General features: G+C 40.6%; 1 protein-coding gene across 2 annotated transcripts in view; it reads left to right on the top strand.

The window, feature by feature from the left end:
* Positions 1–17,319, top strand: part of ZHX1 (zinc fingers and homeoboxes 1) — a 29,051-nt gene extending 11,732 nt beyond the window's left edge. The window contains exons 2-3 of one of the 2 annotated variants that reach the window (XR_006017333.1): positions 5,416–8,811; positions 16,461–17,319. Coding sequence is in view for 1 of the 2 variants with exons in the window: in XM_042035989.1 (XP_041891923.1) it covers positions 5,655–8,279 (2,625 nt within the window). In the remaining variant the exon portion in view is untranslated. Of the gene's footprint in view, positions 1–5,415 lie in introns of both variants that reach the window. The other variant, XM_042035989.1, reaches the window with a different exon arrangement.
* The last annotated feature ends 1,393 nt before the right edge of the window (positions 17,320–18,712 follow it).

Below are 18,712 nucleotides of genomic sequence, written 5' to 3'. Positions count from 1 at the left end.
TCAACGCAGAACACATTAAAATTTCTCTTCATGTCAGTAATTTATTTCTTCATCTTCTCTTTTTTCTATGTAACAGCACAGCAATTAAAACAGCTGTAACTATGCAAAGAAAAAAGAATTCCCCAACTGCTGCCATTTTATTGGGTATGATAAGTCTGATACTCACTTTCAAAAACAGTCATGCAGATATGTCTGACATTAAAAGTACTGAGTGTTCATGGTTTGAATTGGACACTTCAGAGTCAATAAAACAAAGGTCTGCCCATGGGAGGTGTAGCTGCCAAAGGTGTCTGTGTCACACAGAAAATACCTGCCATGTGACTGAGGAGCAGAGACATGGACCATTAAAGGTATGCCTTCATCAGTGCACCACTAGTTGTTAAGTACTCAAGATGTTTGTTCATTAGCTTTATATGATCAGATACATGGCTGTGGCTTTCTCTATCGAAAGCAGGGGCACAAGTTACTGTGCTCTCCGTAGAGGTACCTGGGGTATATTGTGCAATAGAGAAAGATAATGTAGGTCATTTAGTGGTTGCTTCTGGCATGAAATTCTGACCTTTACTTTGATGGAACTGTTTGTTACCCATTAAAACCAGCACTGAGAGGAAGTAACTGAGAAAGTCTAGTCACATGTCCTGTGGCAGGCTCCCTTCAGCCTCTGCTGGGCTTTGTGTCAGCTTTCCAGTGCTCCATCACGGGTCTGGCTTTGGCACAGCCTGGAGCTCTGTGCGGGCAGTACAGCAGCTTTTGGTACTTGCCTCCCTCATTACCAGTCCTAATGCAGCAAGGACCCTAAGTGGGCTTTATCTTGGTAATACATGAGGAATTCTGCTGAAATCAGTTTGACAAGTTTCACTCCCATGTTGGATTAGTATAAGACCTTATTTTAAGGAGGAATCAAATGTGAATATTGCAGGATTAACATAGAGATACGGCTTTATTTTGGAGTCATAAGCAGTAAGGCCTTCTGAACTTCGCAGATAATGAACAACTGAAGAAAATGGCACTCTACAACAAAGTCCTTCACCCTTTTCACTGAGAGGCTGCACAGATCAGAGTATATTAGCCTACACTGAGCTCTCTGCAGAATAGTTTCTGACACAGATACATCTACTCTGAATAAATGGTAGTAGAAGGAGGTTAAACAAAGGATCAACAACTGCAAATTGTCATGGATTATAAGAAGGCAGCATTTTGTGTGTTGAGAGAGGTCGTAGGCAATTTGTAATCTAGGTGGATTTAGATATTAGAAGCAGGTTCTATTGCTTCATCTTCTCCTAAGCCACTCTGAGCATATTCTTAAAATCACATTACATGGGGTTGGATTTTTTGTTGCCATGCTTTTCCTGCATGCTGGATGGAAGTGTCATACAGCAATGCTTTTTCACAAAGCATAGACCCTGAACACACAGTGAACATTTTCTGTAAACTTATTTTTCTTTCTGCATCAGCTACTCTTGTTTGGGGGGGAGGGGAGGAGGAAGTGAGTAAAAAATTTTTTTCTGGAAGCAGGTTCTTTCATGTGTGTCTTCTGTGGTTGACTCTCTGTCTTTTTGTTCTCAAACTGTAATCAAATGGGCAGAAGGTTTCTGCCTCAATTTAGAAAATACTTATATGTCTTCATTCAAATCGGCTATAAAGACAACTTTCAATGTTGAATTCTGCTCTAGAATGAATCTGTCTTGATATAATTATTAATTAATGGGGATTGCTAACTGTTTATGGTTTGTGTCTGAAGAACAGTGTCCTGAGAAATTGCCTGCTGAAAGATAAAATATCAGATCCTGGACTTTCAAAAAAGTATGCCTGCACTTGCTGGTTTATGTTCCTATAAAAACATCTGTTTTGTGGGCTGATTTGCTAGGAATGTCAATTCTATTAAAATCGGAGGTGAAATTACAGAAGGGGATTGCAGTGTAAATAATTGAAAGGTTTTCTTCAGATTCTTTTATTAAAAAATGCTGGTTTTGAGATAAAATAAACACCTGGATTATTTCATTGCAAACCATATTTGTATTTGAATGTCAGTATTCACAGGGAGGGATAAAAAGATAAAATCTTTAACAATATTTTGTCACATATTTGACCTTAAGGTACGTAAGGGACAAGCAAAAGCATTCTCTGAACCATTAGTGATGACCTTCAGGAATTCATGGAATATGGGGGAGGTTTCAGTGGACTTGAGACAGGCAAGCACAATACTGGGCACAAGACTGCCCAGTCTTAACCAAGGACCCTGCTCTGCTTGAGCAGAGGAGGAAAACACATAAGTGAATCACAGGTTGGTTGAAGGGATCTTCATTCCCAGCTCAATACAGGAAGAACTTAGTAAAAATCAGTCTGTAAGAACCTAGAGAATTGTAACAAGGTTCTTAAAAAGGTGGATTTGTCAAAACCACACTGTCAAGACAATCTGATTTCATTTTTTGTTGGAGTCATTGGTCTACTGGTACAGAATGTTGCAGATCTTACTGAAGTCGAGCTACATGGCAAGGTCCCACACACTCCTGTAAGGAGAGCAGGAGAGGTATTTTAGAGGAACTGAAGATTCCAAGGATGATGCATAACTGATTGGATAAACTTCGTAACTGTGAGTTTTCATAATCCCCTGCTAAATTGAGAGTACATGTCAAGCAGGGTGCTACAGGTAGAATAATCACATCAGCACCAAGGAGGAGGGCATGGAGGTTTCTGTAAAGTCTGTAGAGGAAAGAAGGCTGGAAAGGGTTGCAAGGGTTGAGATTTTAATGAATGCTGTCATAGCTCTTCATAGCCATGAATTAAACAGGGTTTTGACATCACAACATCCTTTTTTAAAAAAACCCCATCTTACATAGTGTCATCAGAAGAGCACAGATTCAGCTTTCTTTTTCTGAGACCTGTTTGCATCAAAAAAACATGTTGCTATCTTGGTAAACAGAGGAGGGACAGGATAATCTGCCTATGCACCGTAAGCAAAACTGAAGCACAGCAGAGATGTGATACAGATTTAGCTAAAAGGCTGCAGGTGCTGCAATTGCATGTAGACCTGTTGGCTTACAGGCACGGTGAACACTACTGAGTACATGAGGAGACTGGAGAAGAACGTTTATTGATTTGTTGAACAGGTTTCCCATTTTCTTCCTTATCTCCAGCCTTGCCTTGAGCATGCTTCAATACTGCATGTCGGATCAAATGTTGCTTTCACTTGCACTCCAGGCCAACCCGGAACGGGACCCTTGGCAAGCCCCTAAGCTCACTTAGACTTCTCTGTGTGTGGATCCTATGGGCCGTGCTAGGGATGAGGCACTGCAGAGTACCACAATCACTTCTCAAAATGCAACTTCAGTCAGCAAAACTAGCTGTTAAGTTGCTTTTTAAAATAGGCATTTCTGGCATTTCTGAAATTTTACTCAAGATCGCAGAAACATTAGGTAATACCACCCAGCTCTTCCCCCAGAGCATTGCTCAACATTGTCTTGGCAGTTGTCTTCCCTTTTGTCAAGAGCCCTCCAGCCCCACAGAGAAGCAGCACAGTTAATAATGCTCTACCTCTTGTCCCTCAGGACACTGAGACAAATGGATCTATTTAGCTTTACTTCATGGTTCTCTTGCTGAAAAGAGAAATGAGGTGGCCTGAAATACGTACTTCATACATACATTAAAATAAATATCTTTTACACTTCTGTGCTCAGTTTTACAGACTGCCGCTATTAACTTGTGGAAGAAGAATATCTTTCTGCTCCAGTGCCATTAAATAATTGTCATCCTGGAATGATGATTACCCAAGATTTACTGAGCATTTTCAGTGTCCTTAATGCCATGTAACCATATCCTTGGCATAAAATGTGTGTCATGTGAGGCTGTGCACTTTGGATTTAGTCACAGATAGTGCAGTGACTCTCTACATAGTAGTGCAGAGGGTGAGTGTTAAAAACATTTAAGGAGGATGTTTATGAAGCAGTAAGGTGACACACAGTTTCAGAAACAGAACTTGTGGAGCAGCACTGCGTAGCAGCTGTGGATGAATGCTTTTGTGTTTTGCCTAAAGAAAAAATGTGAAGCTAAGGATTATTTCTCTTCCTTCCTATTCACAGCCTCCCATAATCAAAATAGAAAAAATCCTCACGTCTTATAGTGAAAAACAGTATTTCTTCTCCTCTTCCATTTCTTGTATCTGCCTTTCTTCCATTTAACTGTTCTTTTTCCTTTAAGACTTTGTCACACAGAGATGGCCTTTGGTTTTTAACCTGTAACATGTTGTTCCCTTTTTAAACATTCTGAAACAGCTATGTAGGGATGCATTCCTCTTGAACTTGAGGATGCCCACACTTAGGGAAGTAGACCATGTTCCACTGTCTAAAAATTCATGTACCTATGGGTTTTCCGGTAAGAGAAATCCGTGTCTGATTTTCTGTCAAGAAGGAAGCTATTACAGAGTTGATAACCTTTTGCGGAAATTTGTGCATCATTTCCAGCAGATTGTTGTGGTCCCTGTGGGATAAAATTCACTTCAGTCTATGCTTTTTTAGAATATATTTATTCTCTGAATTTCTTTAGGCCTCAGCTTTATTCGGTGATGCTTTAGTTTTACTTAGAAATGGACAAAGAATTCTAAACAGAGAATACATAACTTTGTTTGACTTCCGCTTCAGATATCAGTCTTTAGTGCTTTTTCTCTCTCTATTACAGTTTACACCATCAGTCATGTCTCCATTAATGCACAGAGGCATTAAAACAGATTTTAGTTAATTGCCATGTGCTAGCAATCAACTTTTATTGGTTTGGGATTGGTCTTCAGTTGAAGAATGACATTTGGGAAGCTTGGAAGAAAGGATAAGTTGTCTTTTGTCTGTCAGAGTGCCTTACAAAGACATTGTTTTGCCTGTTTTCAGACATGAAAGAAAAGCCTTGCACATGATTGTGCTTGCCTGTATAATGTGATAGAAGAACACTCCAAACCTGCCTTTTCTGGGATACACACAGCCTCTGACATGAAAGACATGACAGAGCCAGTAGTGGAGATGTACTGGGCTCAAGTTAGTGATAGGAAGGACCTCAGCTCACAGAACAGTGAAGAGAAGTTGTTGTAACTTAGGCAAAGCAATCCAAGGGAAAGACTGACTCAGCACTGTGCCAAGAAAAAGGCTTCTGAAGAAACAGGAAGTTCCCTGTTTTACACTATTCTATTGTTTATATTTGTCACTGCATTAACATGAACTGAAACAAATTTCAGCCTGTAATAAGTGGATTGGAATTTGCCTTTCTTATCTTAGCTTCAGTTATGTCTTCTTGGAATGGGTCTGCTGGTTTCAGGGGATGAACAGCGGCATCCAAACCCCAAAGGACTGAATTGCCTTACACCATAACATGTAGCACAATAGAAGTTATTCTTTAAATTGAACTAATTCCACTGTCTCTTCTTTACTACAGGTGGTGGATGTGGACTTTAAAACAGTGTGTCTCAACATCTCATCCTCAACTATCTATTTTTAATCTGATTGCACTACGAAAGAAAAGCTGCTAATGGGATAAATGTTGAGACTTTACAAGAACTGACTTGAAGTACCGAAAGCCATTATTATTATTATTATTATTACTATTATTAATTGAGAAGAGCTCGAAGCTAAGTCTGTATCTGACCAGTCGTTACCATTTTCACGGTAACAGTCATGGCAAGTAAACGAAAATCAACAACACCGTGCATGGTCTTAGCCAATGAGCAGGATCCAGATCTAGAAATGGTATCAGACTTGGAGGAAGGACCACCTGTGCTCACACCAGCAGATAACCCTACAGCAGAGAGTGTAACAAGTGATGAGGATGTTCATGAGTATGTGGATTCAGACAATCAGAAAAACACAAATAAAGTAGAAGGTGGTTATGAGTGTAAATACTGTACTTTTCAGACTCCAGATCTCAATATGTTTACTTTTCATGTGGATTCAGAACACCCCAACGTAGTATTAAATTCATCCTACGTTTGTTTAGAATGTAATTTCCTTACCAAAAGATATGATGCCCTCTCAGAACATAATTTGAAGCACCATCCTGGAGAGGAGAATTTTAAATTGACCATGGTGAAACGTAATAACCAGACAATCTTTGAACAGACAGTAAATGATCTCACTTTTGATGGGAGTTTTGTTAGAGAAGAAAATGCTGGACAGGCTGACTCTTCTGAGGTCCCCTCTTCAGGGATTTCAATTAGCAAAACTCCTATAATGAAAATGATGAAAAACAAAACCGAGACTAAACGTATTGCTGTTTTCCACAGTGTAGTTGATGACATTCCTGGTGAAGAAAAGGGAACTGAAAATGACCCAAACTCTGAAGAAGTAGTAGAAAACCCCCCACCGTCTGTTTCTGAGTCAAAACCAAGTCATTCAGTTGTTTGCAGTGCAGCAGACATGGCCGGAGCAGTCGTGACCCCGGCACCAGTGCTTCAGCCTGGGGTGGCACAGGTTATAACAGCTGTTACAGCTCCACAGACCTCAAACCTGATTCCAAAAGTACTAATACCTGTAAATAGCATTCCAGCCTATAATACTGCTTTGGATAACAATCCTCTTTTGCTTAACACCTACAACAAATTCCCGTATCCAACCATGTCAGAAATCACTGTTCTTTCCACTCAAGCTAAGTACACGGAAGAACAGATTAAAATATGGTTTTCTGCCCAGCGTCTGAAACATGGAGTGAGTTGGACACCAGAGGAGGTGGAGGAAGCAAGGAGGAAACAATTTAATGGCACAGTGCATACTGTGCCACAGACAATTACTGTTATTCCAGCACACATTTCTGCCGCTAGCAATGGTTTACCTTCAATTTTACAGACATGCCAAATAGTTGGTCAGCCAGGACTTGTTCTCACTCAAGTTGCAGGTACAAATACATTACCAGTAACAGCCCCAATAGCTTTGACTGTAGCAGGAGTCCCAAACCAAACACAGTTACAGAAGAGTCAGATTCACAGTGCTCAGCCTGTTGCAGAAACCAAACAAGTAGCTGCCATTCCAGCCCCTCAGCCTATCAAAAATGAATCCACACTGATGAATCCTGACTCCTTTGGCATCCGAGCAAAAAAAACTAAGGAACAACTGGCAGAATTGAAAGTCAGCTACCTTAAAAATCAGTTTCCTCAAGACTCAGAAATTGTTAGACTTATGAAAATAACAGGCCTTACTAAAGGAGAGATCAAAAAGTGGTTCAGTGATACACGCTACAATCAGAGAAACTCAAAGAATAATCATGGAATTCATCTCAACAATGATTCATGTGCCACCATTGTTATTGATTCAAGTGATGAAATGAATGAGTCTCCAACAGGAGTCACTCCGCAGAGTAAGTCATCTTGGGGTACTTTTCCTGAATTTGCCCCACAGAAATTCAAAGAGAAGACTGCTGAACAGCTGCAAGTCCTCCAAGCAAGTTTTCTTAATAACCCTGTCCTTACTGAGGAAGAGATGAATAGGTTAAGAGCCCAAACAAAACTGACCAGGAGAGAGATTGATGCCTGGTTTACAGAAAAAAGGAAGTCAAATGTCTTGAAGGAAGAGGGAGCTGACATGAATGAAAGCAATGCTGGCAGCTCAAAAGAGGAATCTGGAGAAACATCTGCGGGAGATGGAGCAGCAGGAACAAAATCAGGGTGTTCCACTTCAAGCAAAATAGGCAAAAAATCACCAGAGCAGTTGCACATGCTCAAAAGTTCCTTTGTTCGTACTCAGTGGCCATCTCCACAAGAATACAACAAGTTGGCAGAAGAAACTGGGCTTCCAAGATCAGAAATTGTGAGCTGGTTTGGAGATACTCGCTATGCCTGGAAAAATGGTGGATTGAAATGGTATTACTATTACCAGAGCGCTAATGCAAACAGTCTGAATGGCCAAGGCTTTGCAAGGAAGAGAGGGAGAGGAAGACCAAAAGGGAGGGGGAGAGGAAGGCCTCGGGGGAGACCTCGGGGAAGCAAGAGGTTAAATTGCTGGGACAGAGGTGTGTCTGTCATAAAATTTAAAACTGGAACAGCAATCCTGAAGGACTATTATATGAAGCACAAATTTCTTAATGAGCAAGACCTTGATGAACTGGTAGCCAAATCTCACATGGGATATGAGCAGGTCAGAGAATGGTTTGCAGAAAGGCAAAGAAGAGTAGAACTTGGAATAGAGCTGTTTGATGAGAACGAGGAGGAAGATGAAATGCTGGACGATCAGGAGGATGAGGAAGAAACAGATGATAGTGATACTTGGGAACCCCCCAGACATGTTAAGCGTAAACTTTCAAAAACAGACTGATGTACCATTTGGAATCCGGAGGCCAAAAACCTATGAATTAGGTTTGATGTTACGGTGAAGAGCCAAATGATTTTTCATGGCCTTCAGTTTAGCAAGCAGCTGCTTAGCATCTTCCTTGCACTCAAGATGGGCAAGATGCTACCTGTGCAGGCAAGAACTGTTTGCTTTGTTGCTACAAGAGATGAACATCCTCGGGCCTGGCTTGGGACAGGGGGTTACAAATCAGATCACGTTCAGCTCCTCCTTTTCCACATTACCAATGGGAAGGTTCATGTTCATCATACACTTGACTGCTTCTCAATATTTAATTGCCTTATGTTGTTTAATTCCAAAAAAACACAGACACTTTTTTTTGTTGATGTAGGAGAACATTGCCTGCTCGTGAAGGAGAAAAACACAAAAACATTAGATGTCTTTTTGCAAAGATCACTTCATCTGAAAGGTTTCAAGTCCTGGGTTTATTTCTTAAGGAAAGCATTGAAAACAAAAGAGAAGGGGAAAAGTGTGACAAAAGGAATCAATGAACTTAGGGGTGAGGATTGATTGGTTTAAGAAAATAAGGTGATGTCTGCACCTTTTGCATTTCTTCAGAGTGTTTTGGGTTTACAGAACTTGGACTGAAATGTTCCTTGTTGATAATTATGAGCTAACTGAATGAGTCTGATGCTAGAAGATGCTTTTTGTTACAGTTAATCACTGTATCCCACATCAGTCTAATTTAAATGCCTGACAGACTTGATGCAGTTAATAGTAACACTCAATTCTACCTTGTGCATTCTTTCCTTTGTTGGAAATGGTAAAAGAAGTATCTATAGTTCTAGGAAAAAAGAGTAATTTCTTGAAATCTGACACTGAGTTTTAAGGTTAACATAAGGCAAAAACTGCCTAAAAGTTGTTCAGAGTTGCTTAGAGGTTTGTAAGAATACCCAGATATAGAGACGAAAAGCATTTTTTGGTGCTAGTAAGAAAGGTTTTCAAGTAAGTTGTGGCAATGACATGGTGTTCTAATTCACAAATAAAATGAAGTTATATGGCTTTTAGATGCTTAGGACTTACAAACATGTTAGTGTTTAATTGTTCTTTAGTGATAGCACAGTTGAGTGATTTGTGTGCAGGTTTAACTCTAAAACATCCTAATTGTCAAACTTGCCACTGTGCTGATTGCTCTTAGGACTACTGGGTGAACACACTTACTTCTAGAGATGGTTTGATCTACCTGAACTGAATTCCAGAAGTAGTTTAATCTGATATAAAACATTCACATCTTAAGTAAGTGTATATAAAATAGGAAAAAAAAAAAGCTATTTGGTCTCAAGACCGTGAAGTCATAGTGCAGTTTGAATTAGCAGCTAAAAACAATGGGCCAAATTCACACAAATTAGTTTAGGCAGATGTTTGGCATCCTAGAGAACTGGTACTCTGAGGAAGAGTAGTTTCTATTCTTGCTACTGCCAGCCTGCACTTTTAGGGATAAGTTGCTTTATATTTAGATGTCAAAAGATGATGACAAATTGGTGCTGCTGTCACCAGCATTGTCTGCTTTTACATTGGCACTAATGGAATGGATACTAGCGATCTTCTTTTGCACATCTGTCAGCATCTTCTCTGTAGGCTTCTGCATCTGATGACTAATGAAAACAGATTATTGCAGAGAAAATGGGTCCTAATGTCTCCCCATCTCCGAGAATTTATTATAGAGTTCTAGAATTAGTCTTTCTTCTGGACTATAACTGTCAAAAAAACCCAAGAAATCCCTTTTAGTCATGATTTTCTGAAGCAGAGGAGTCTATGTTAGATCTGGTTTTCATATCTGATTGTGAGCGAAGCCCAGGCCAAAGTAAGAAAGGGAATAGTGTCTGACAAAAAATATTGTTAACCTCCCAGACCTTCCTCTCTGGACTCTTGTAGCTGCCCTTCTGCTCACAGATTGAATCCCTGAGCTGCAGGAGGATGTTTCATATGAAAGCCATTTACTGGGGTGACCTCTTCTGACTGTTTAAGATTATTGGAGAGAAAAAGGCAATAGCTTATGGTATATGTCACAAATTTGATTATGAAATTATTCCCTGGCTTCCAAGGCTCAAGTTGGTGAGGCACAAAGTGGCCGGCATTGCTAGAGAGGAATAGCCAAGAATCCCTCACTTTAACTTCGGAGTGGGACAGAAGCAAACCCATGTTGTCAGCATATTTCATGGGAGTGTTTATGACTCTGCATGTGAGGTGGTACGAGAGATCAAGATCTGCCCTTTTCAGCACAGGGTTGGGAGGGATTCTGATTTGTCTGGTAATGGTGTGGATGAGGCTGTTGGCAGATGCCAGCAGATACAAGAAAGACTCACGCTAGCTTCAAGCTCTGTTGGGAATACAGGGTCAAAACTCTGTGCTTGCTGAGTAGGAAAGAACAAAGCTAGAAGGAAAAGAGATGCTATTTTTATGTTTCCAAAAATATTAAACCAAATCTTTGGGAATATGCCTGTAGCAAGCAAAATCTGGAGTTGACTTAATCCTTGAAGTTGACCCAGAATTAATTTTCTTAAAAAAAAAAAGCCCACAGAAAAAGCCAAAACCCAGAACAACCAAGCAGCCTGTCCAAATAAATATCTCCATTTTTGTTAGCAGAGATTTATTTAGGTTAGCTAGGAATTCTGTCTTCTTTTAAAAATAAGGAAAAAAATAAAGATCCGAGTTAATTACATTATTAAACTGGGATATTTTCCACTTTGGCGATGTTCTATTAAACAACACTCAGCTACAATGGTAGGCCTTAGCACATCTGGTCTGAAAAACACAGGAAGAGGAAATACATTGTTTATTGGACTAAATATAGTTGGATTGGAGGTCTTCTTTCAGTAGAATGGTCAGAGACAGTGGCTGATGCATACTGGGCCAGATCTTCAGTTTTTGTAAATATTAGAGTTCTGTGTATTCCACTGGTTATAACAGTATTTACAGCCCAATTATCTTTTTGCAGAATATTAAATTTAAGTTAAACAATGTGCTGTGGATCAGCTAATGAGAGATGCAGTCGACATGTTTCCTTTGGGCTACATGCACATTTTAAGCCTTTCAGTTGTGCCAAGGATGAAGAAAATCTGGGTGGGTTCAGCCTGAAGGCAGAAGTTGTATGTATTCATCATTGCCCATAGTCTGACTGTTACTTCTGTTTGAACAGAGTCCATTAATTACCAGTCTGTTTCATGTTTACAGCATGTATATATTTGCACTGCATACTGGGAGAGAGGCAAACTCCTTCCAGAGGCCTCCCGCATCAGGACTGACAGGGGAAGCATTGGAAAGTGCTGTGGTCAGTTGTATCTCTGATTGTGGTCATGGCTGCAGTAACAGTGGTTTAGCCCAGATTCATCTCAGCCACTCTTAGGATGCTGTGGGCATTGTACAGTCACCTGGGAGAAACAGAAGTGGCCTGGTGGGTGGAAAGGATATGGCACCTTCTCATTCTACCAGTCACATCCAGGAAACTCCCTGAACTTAAGCACATCAGCAAGTCTCTTAATTTATTATGATTCCGAGCACCTCTGTGCACCCCTGCAAACCTGGCTCCCTCTTGTAGCATATGCACACCTGGAAGGTGTTTCGGAAGCCGTTTGGACTGAGTTATATTGGCAATGGGAAAGGAAGGGGCAAGAAAATACGTCTGCCATGGGGTGAGTGTCCACGTGACTTTTTGTTGATTTTCCTACGTGGTAAGGACTGTGTATAGATGAACCTGTGGTACGTTTTCTGTGTTTCTGTGGAGCTTTACCTCTTAGGTTTGAACACATTATGAGCCAGACTTCAGACTTCATCTCATTTACATTGAGATGAAGAAACTCTGTTCTTGCTTATATCTTGCCTCTGGGTGGCTGGTTTCTCAGTCTTTGTTGGGACCACTACATCAGAATTCAGTTGTGAGCATCAGTTCCTTTGGAGCTGAGCTAGTGCATTCCTCTTCATCTGCTGTTTCTGCCAGGAGTACCTGCTGTCATGATGCCAGTTGTGCTGTCTCTGGAATTCAGCTAAAGAGAGAATACAGTTAATCCTGTGCCAGAATGGAGAGGGAAAAGAGCTAAAAGAAAGAAAGCACTGTTGCAACCAAGGGAGACATCACCCATCACAGTATCATCCTGCTTCATGGCATGTTTCACTCTCACTTCTGAGTGCAGTGAAAGAGCACAGTTCCATCTTAAACAGAGCTGTCTTCCCAGTATCAGCCTCTCAGTGACCCCAAAGTTAGTGTTGGAAAAAAGAAAGTCAGGCCTATATTCCCCTGGAGGTTTGAATGAACTAACAGTGCTGGCATGTAAGAAGTGAACAGAAGGGAAAATGAAGAAGCTTGAAGGCTCTGTCTGACTTTTGCATGCCCTGCAGAATTTACTTTCCTAAATGCTGATAAGCAAAACAATTTTAACTCCTTCTGTTCTGACAGAAAGAATAAGTTATTACAGTCACTCATTTTTAGCACATAGAAATTTATGCTTTGTTGGAAAACAAAGAAAAGATACCTAGTACCTCATTATTAGAATTTAGTGTATTATCTCTAATATATATTATAGTAAATGAGGCCCTGCCCATTTTTAACCTTGTCCGGTACCATGTTGAAAACTGCTTTTTCATTACATTATATGTAATGTGTCTGACTGTAGCTTTGATTATCGGGAAAGAAACTCATGCCACGTCCACACATGACATGAAATAATTTTCAAATGGATTACTTGCTCACCTCGAACAAAAGCAGATTTTCTTCTGCTTTCCAAGAAATGCTTGAGGCAGGCAAATGCTCTCCCTTCCCCTCTACAGAGCAAAGAAAGGATTTCTGGATCCCACACAAAGTGATTCATGGCTGTACACGGTCCCCATAGGCCAGAAAGCCCAAAGATGCAGACGTTCTCCTCCTCTGTTTTCCTCTGAAATGAGAGCACAGCAGCAACTCTGACAACTGATCTCTGGCTGCTGAGTAACTAGGCTGCGGTTTAAGGTGGGGAGTGTTTTCTCTTTTGCACTTAACGGAGTACTGTGTATTCAGGCTGGATGTCACTATTTGCTTCTGTAAATACGGTAGTACTGATTTGCGTCCTCCACCTGAGTCCAATACCTGTCTATATTCATATCTCCCAAGGAGAGAAGATAATCTTTAAGCTTCTGTAGTGTTAAACATACCTGCCCTAACCTGAAGGCACAAAGTAGAGTGCAATGAAATACAGCTATTTTCTTTAATTTATTTTTTTCTTTGAAAACAATTTTGCTTGCATTCAGTAGTAATAGAAAGATAGTATCAATGACCAGGGAACAGTAAAACTTTTGAGAGTTGTTTATAATGCCTGGAATGATTGTGTAAATTAAAGATGGGAAGGGCTAGTAGAGGATTCAGTTCCTAACACTGAACAGTGCTGGGTTACACCTGTATTCTCCATCCAGCTTGTGATAGCCTAGGATAAGTAGATTTACCAAGAAGCATGATACAAACTTAAAAGGTCAGGTTACTTGAGGTTTGCTGATGTATTAAAATTCTGTAGGAAAATATTTTGAGAATTTCAACAGAAAGTGAAAAATCCCTTTAATAGCTACTAACACACAATAACTCAAATTTCTGCATTTTTTCCCCACTTCTTAAAAGGGAGATTTTGAAGCACAGGTGGGTTATAGGCAGTATTTCCAATTGTAATGGCTGGAGTTCTTGGGGATTTTTCTCTTTCTGTGGTGAAGAGCATCTGCACCTTTTCAGTGAACAGTCATTGCAAAACCAACTCACGCAACATTATAAAATGTAGAGGGATAACCTGAGTATCCTGTAGCACTTTTCATGAATTAAGGTGGGGTTTGTCTGATGCATGTTGATGTCTGCACTGGGGCAAGACACTGTAGTAATCAGTACAGCAAGGAATGCAAACCTGCTCATCCTGCATGCCTGGAGTCACTCAGAAGGAACTGTACCTCAGCTCCATTGACTTACCTTGACGTGCAGACATCTGACATTATAGAGATCTTCTGGCTGGATTGCGGCACTGATGCCTGTGTTGTCGTTAGCAATGGTACTGACCTCTGCTTCCAACTTGATGCTTGTTGGGAAATGAGGCTTTTTTTCTTTTTTTTTTTTCTTTTTTTTTTTTCTTTTTATTTAGAGCAGGTAGCACTACAGTGGATAAAGTAACTGATCCTTGGTCATAATACTGTGGCATAAAAATGCTTTGGGTTTTCTCAAGTATTTTAGAGATAAGGTTACTGTGTGAACATTGGACTGTGCATAACCTAGAATGTGTTAGGACAGATATTTGTGTCCCGGTTGACGAAAGTATTTCCTTATGCTTATTCAATACTAGATACTGTAGCGGGTTGAGTTCGAAACCGGGCGGAAACACCAATTAAATGTAGTGGTTTTGGTTCAAAATATTCATTACTTACTTATTTTCCTTCTGTGAGATAAGAATTAGGAGAAAAGCAAAGCAGGCACAAACCTTAAACAGTTGCAGTACAATGAAAGAGTTTTATTACTAATAGAATTAAAAGTAAAGAGAAAATAACAAAACAAAATTAAAGCAAATCCCCCCCCCCCCCAGCACTTCTCTCCTTTTACCCAGCTCACACAAGGGATAACAGAACATGGGATGTTAGTCAGTGTTCCAGTTCTTGAAAAGTCTCTCTCTTATGCTTAAGGAAAAAAGGATTTTCCTTCAGTTGCACGTGGTTCCCAAACTGCCACTAACAGCAGATCCGCCCGGAAACAAACAATCTGCTGTGTGTAGAACATCTCTCCCATGAAAAATCTCACAGTTCCTTCACACTACAAAACATGGGCCATCACATGGGGTTATTCATCTTTTTAAGGATAAGTTATTTGGCCTGCACACAAAGGCTTTTCTTCGCCACAAGTCTCTTAACAGCCTCTTACTATTTCTATATAGCCTGGCATAGGCACTCTTCACAATCTTCACAGGCACACGAAGATACTCCATCCCCCCATGTTCTTCAAATGGATTAAAGAGACAAACAGTTTGTGGTATTACAGTTTCTTACCACGGCATGCAAGAAGGTTTCTTTTAAGCTGCGCGCCAGAATCGCGGCACCGCCCTCTTTTCTCCCGTCGCCATTTCCAGCTCCGTCCCACGTGACTCACTTCTCTTTCTCTCTTGACTCTGACGTTGCCATGTTGAAGAGTGCTCTTGTTCAGGCTTTACGGTGGGGAAAGCCTCGCTCCCTCTGTGCTGCTGGCTGTGTGGTGTCCTCTTCAGTTCAGCACGAAGTGTGCTGGCTGCAGACAGGAGGCTCTGCCAGCTCCCGCTGGCTCCGCCGGCTCCGCATGGAGAGGAGAGGGACCCGCCTGTCCCCAGAAGCTGCGCTGGATGAGTTTAGCTGTGGCAGTCCATGGCTGGTTTTAGCTGCCTGCGGCTCTGGGACAGCCCCCCTGCAGTGATCCAGGGTCCGTGCCGCAGCATTGGGAAAGGGGGAAAGGGGCAGTGGTCCCGGCCCAGGCGACCTCCGACAAAAGGGGAAGTCTCGCTTTTCTGTGCGTTTTAAATATGTAAATTGTGAGAAGCATAATTGGTCTTAAAGACTGTCCATCAACTCAGGGTCAACCCAATACAGATACCTATCATGAAACTGTCCCTAAAGAATCTGCTAGAGTGACAGAAGAGTCAAATCTTCATCTGTGCTACGAAATGATCAACCACAAGAGTTCTGCTATGATTTCAGAATGTTCCCCCCATCTTCCAGTTTCAGCTTACAAAAGTATTTCCAACCCTGCATAGTTGGCTATCTGCATGTGTGCTTACAGTCTGTACAGAAATGCACTAAAATGAGTTGCCCTACCTGGGAAGGCTTTATATTGTATAGAAAATGTGGCACTAGGTACTGCTCTTCATGTGCACAGGAGAGTTAACAGGTGTCAGTCTCGTTTACAGAAATGATGGCGCTTTGCAATTTTCTATAATATATTGCAATATATTTAAATGTCCTGTTTGACATGTGAAATGAAATTAAGTTAATGCATTGTTATGTATTTGAAGTACGAGGAAGATGATTCACTAACAACCAGCAAGGTTTTTAGAAAGGTGTCCAGTATATAGCCGTCTGTGTGATCTGTCTGGTGTATGTGATGTTAAAGGAAGCAACAATACTGTCACTGTCTAGAATGAAGAGTTTCTTTTGAATGATGCAATAGCTTACAATGTCTTTCCTTTGTAGCTGCCCAGTGTGGTGAAGGGGAAGCAATTCTTGAAAAATTTCAAGATAACTGGTTAACTGTGAATGGGCCTAATCTTTCGTGAAACCAAGAAAATTTTTGGACACACACAGGACTTGAATATTGAAAAGGATTGGAACTTAGTGTTGTGCCAAAGTTAAACTACTGCAGTTGGCAGTTCTGCACTGTTAATAGAAGACTGATTAAAAGACAGCTTGTAAAAAAAGATTCAAATTTTAATACAGTACGTTTTTATTCTGATACGTGATGGAAACATTCGGTTTTAGACCTTTTTTGAAGAGGCTTCAGTGACCACTAGATTTTGTCCTCTTATATTTTGTTTGGCTTAATACTATATGTTTTAGTAAGATGGGCTTTATTGCCTGTGTTCTTTGATATGTGATTTAAGCTTATAGCTTTGAGTGACCAAACATTTTACAGAGTAAAAGTTCTTAGAAACAGTATAATGTAACTGATATTTCTGTGTCTTATTTATCAGGCTCTGCACAAACTTGGAAAGTTGTGCTGGACTTGTACAACTCATATGGGAACGCAGCATACTTCTGGATATTACAAACCTAAGCCTTTGTGGCTGTATGGATCTTGTCTTTGGATTTATTTTTGTTATTTTTTTGAGGCAAGGAAACGAATGGATGCTGCTGTAAAATATTTGTAATATTGCCATTATTGCTTTCTGTAGCAATTATTGCTTTTGCTTCAACAGATAAAGAAAATAAATCAGAGATAGAAAAATCCTAAAGACGCTGGTAGAAGAAAGGATCATGTGAGAACTTCTGAAAATAAACTTTGTACCAAAAAATTTGAAAACAGAAATAATGGAATAAATGTCTCCTTACTGAGTGTGTGTGGTTTTAAGAGGTGGTGTGGAAACCAGGAATCGTGTCTGTATGAAAATGTCACAAACCAGATCTTCTCAAATATCTTTTTCCTTGTTACAGAAAATGGAATTTCACCAATTCCTCAGATGCATTGAATTTAGAGAACTGACTTGGCTGAACAGCCAGTGTGAGGTCAGCTTCATGTGTGAGTCAGTACAGCTGCTTGTTGCTGAACTGTTCTGCCGTGTCAGCAGCCCAGGACATTCACATGATTTTTCTCATTAAGGCAGATGCTTTTTATTATGGCTTTTAAAATATTCAGAGTGGGAAGAGTAGGGGTGAGTAGGAACCACCTCCTCACTGAAGTCCCTGTCAGTTGGACAGGCTGCTTTAACGTGTGCCTTTTCCTGAGATGAGAAGGGTCTGAGGAAAGGGCTGCTTTCTGTTGAGCTCTGCCCTTCTCCCGTGAGCCCAACCTGCCATCATTCCTAGCCACTCCCTGCCGGAGGCAGTGCCACTGTCTTGCTTTGGTGAGACCCATCACACCTGTCTATTCCAGCTGTTGAGCTGCAACTAGAGGAGCTCGAGGCTGAGTTTTTTCTGCAAGACTTGACATTGTGCCTGCACATGTATCCCCACCAAAGAAAAATGTTCAAAGCGGTAAGAGTCATTCCTGTGCTGTAGCTGATGCTAGTCTGAAAAATGACATTTCTAGCTGAAGTTGTGACCTTAGCACAGGACTGGAGATGAGCACAAGTAGTCACTACAGCTTGGTGTTTGGCCAAATATTTTTACTCAGTTCGGTAAAAAAGAAGAATGCTTATTCAAGAACCCACCAGCTAATGAAGGAGTTAAAAGAAGCACTGGAGTATGTACGCAGTCACCTTTTTTCAAAGGTACTTTTTTTGTTTACAGTGTTATCAGCCATTCCAAAACACTGCAATTCAGTAGATATTTTCACAAGAGATCAGCTGCCCTGTGGGTTGTTTTCCCTCTCCCAGCCCCCTCTTCCCAGCCCCCTTCTCCCAGGATCTTTCAGCTTGCATTTGTTTTCATAACAATATTATCAACTACTATTTTTGCAAATATAAAATACCAAGCCACTTTGTGTACTGCCTTTTTCCCTTTGTATGCCAGAAAGTCCCCTCTATAAATTGTTCCTTGTGGGCTTGGTGCTGCTTTGAAATACTGCTGGTGGAGGTCCTTACACTCAGATAGATGGCGGTTTCTAACGTTTTTGGTGGTTAAAGACTTGTTGCACTTCAAATACTGTAAAATGAAATATTTGAATATATGTTTCTACTGCTATAATATTGAACTGCCAGCATTGTGACTAACTTCTCTCCCATGTGTGTTTCTTTACAGGTTCAGTGCTGAGCTGATCTTCTTTACCTTAAAATATTTGGTAGAAGGAA

This window comes from Corvus kubaryi, unplaced genomic scaffold, assembly GCF_017639235.1.
Source record: "Corvus kubaryi isolate FWS band 111438036 unplaced genomic scaffold, C.kubaryi_AGA036_p1.0 37385, whole genome shotgun sequence".
Lineage (NCBI taxonomy): Eukaryota > Metazoa > Chordata > Aves > Passeriformes > Corvidae > Corvus > Corvus kubaryi.
The sequence above is the reverse complement of the archived record's forward strand: the minus strand, read 5'-3'. Positions and strand labels throughout refer to the sequence as shown.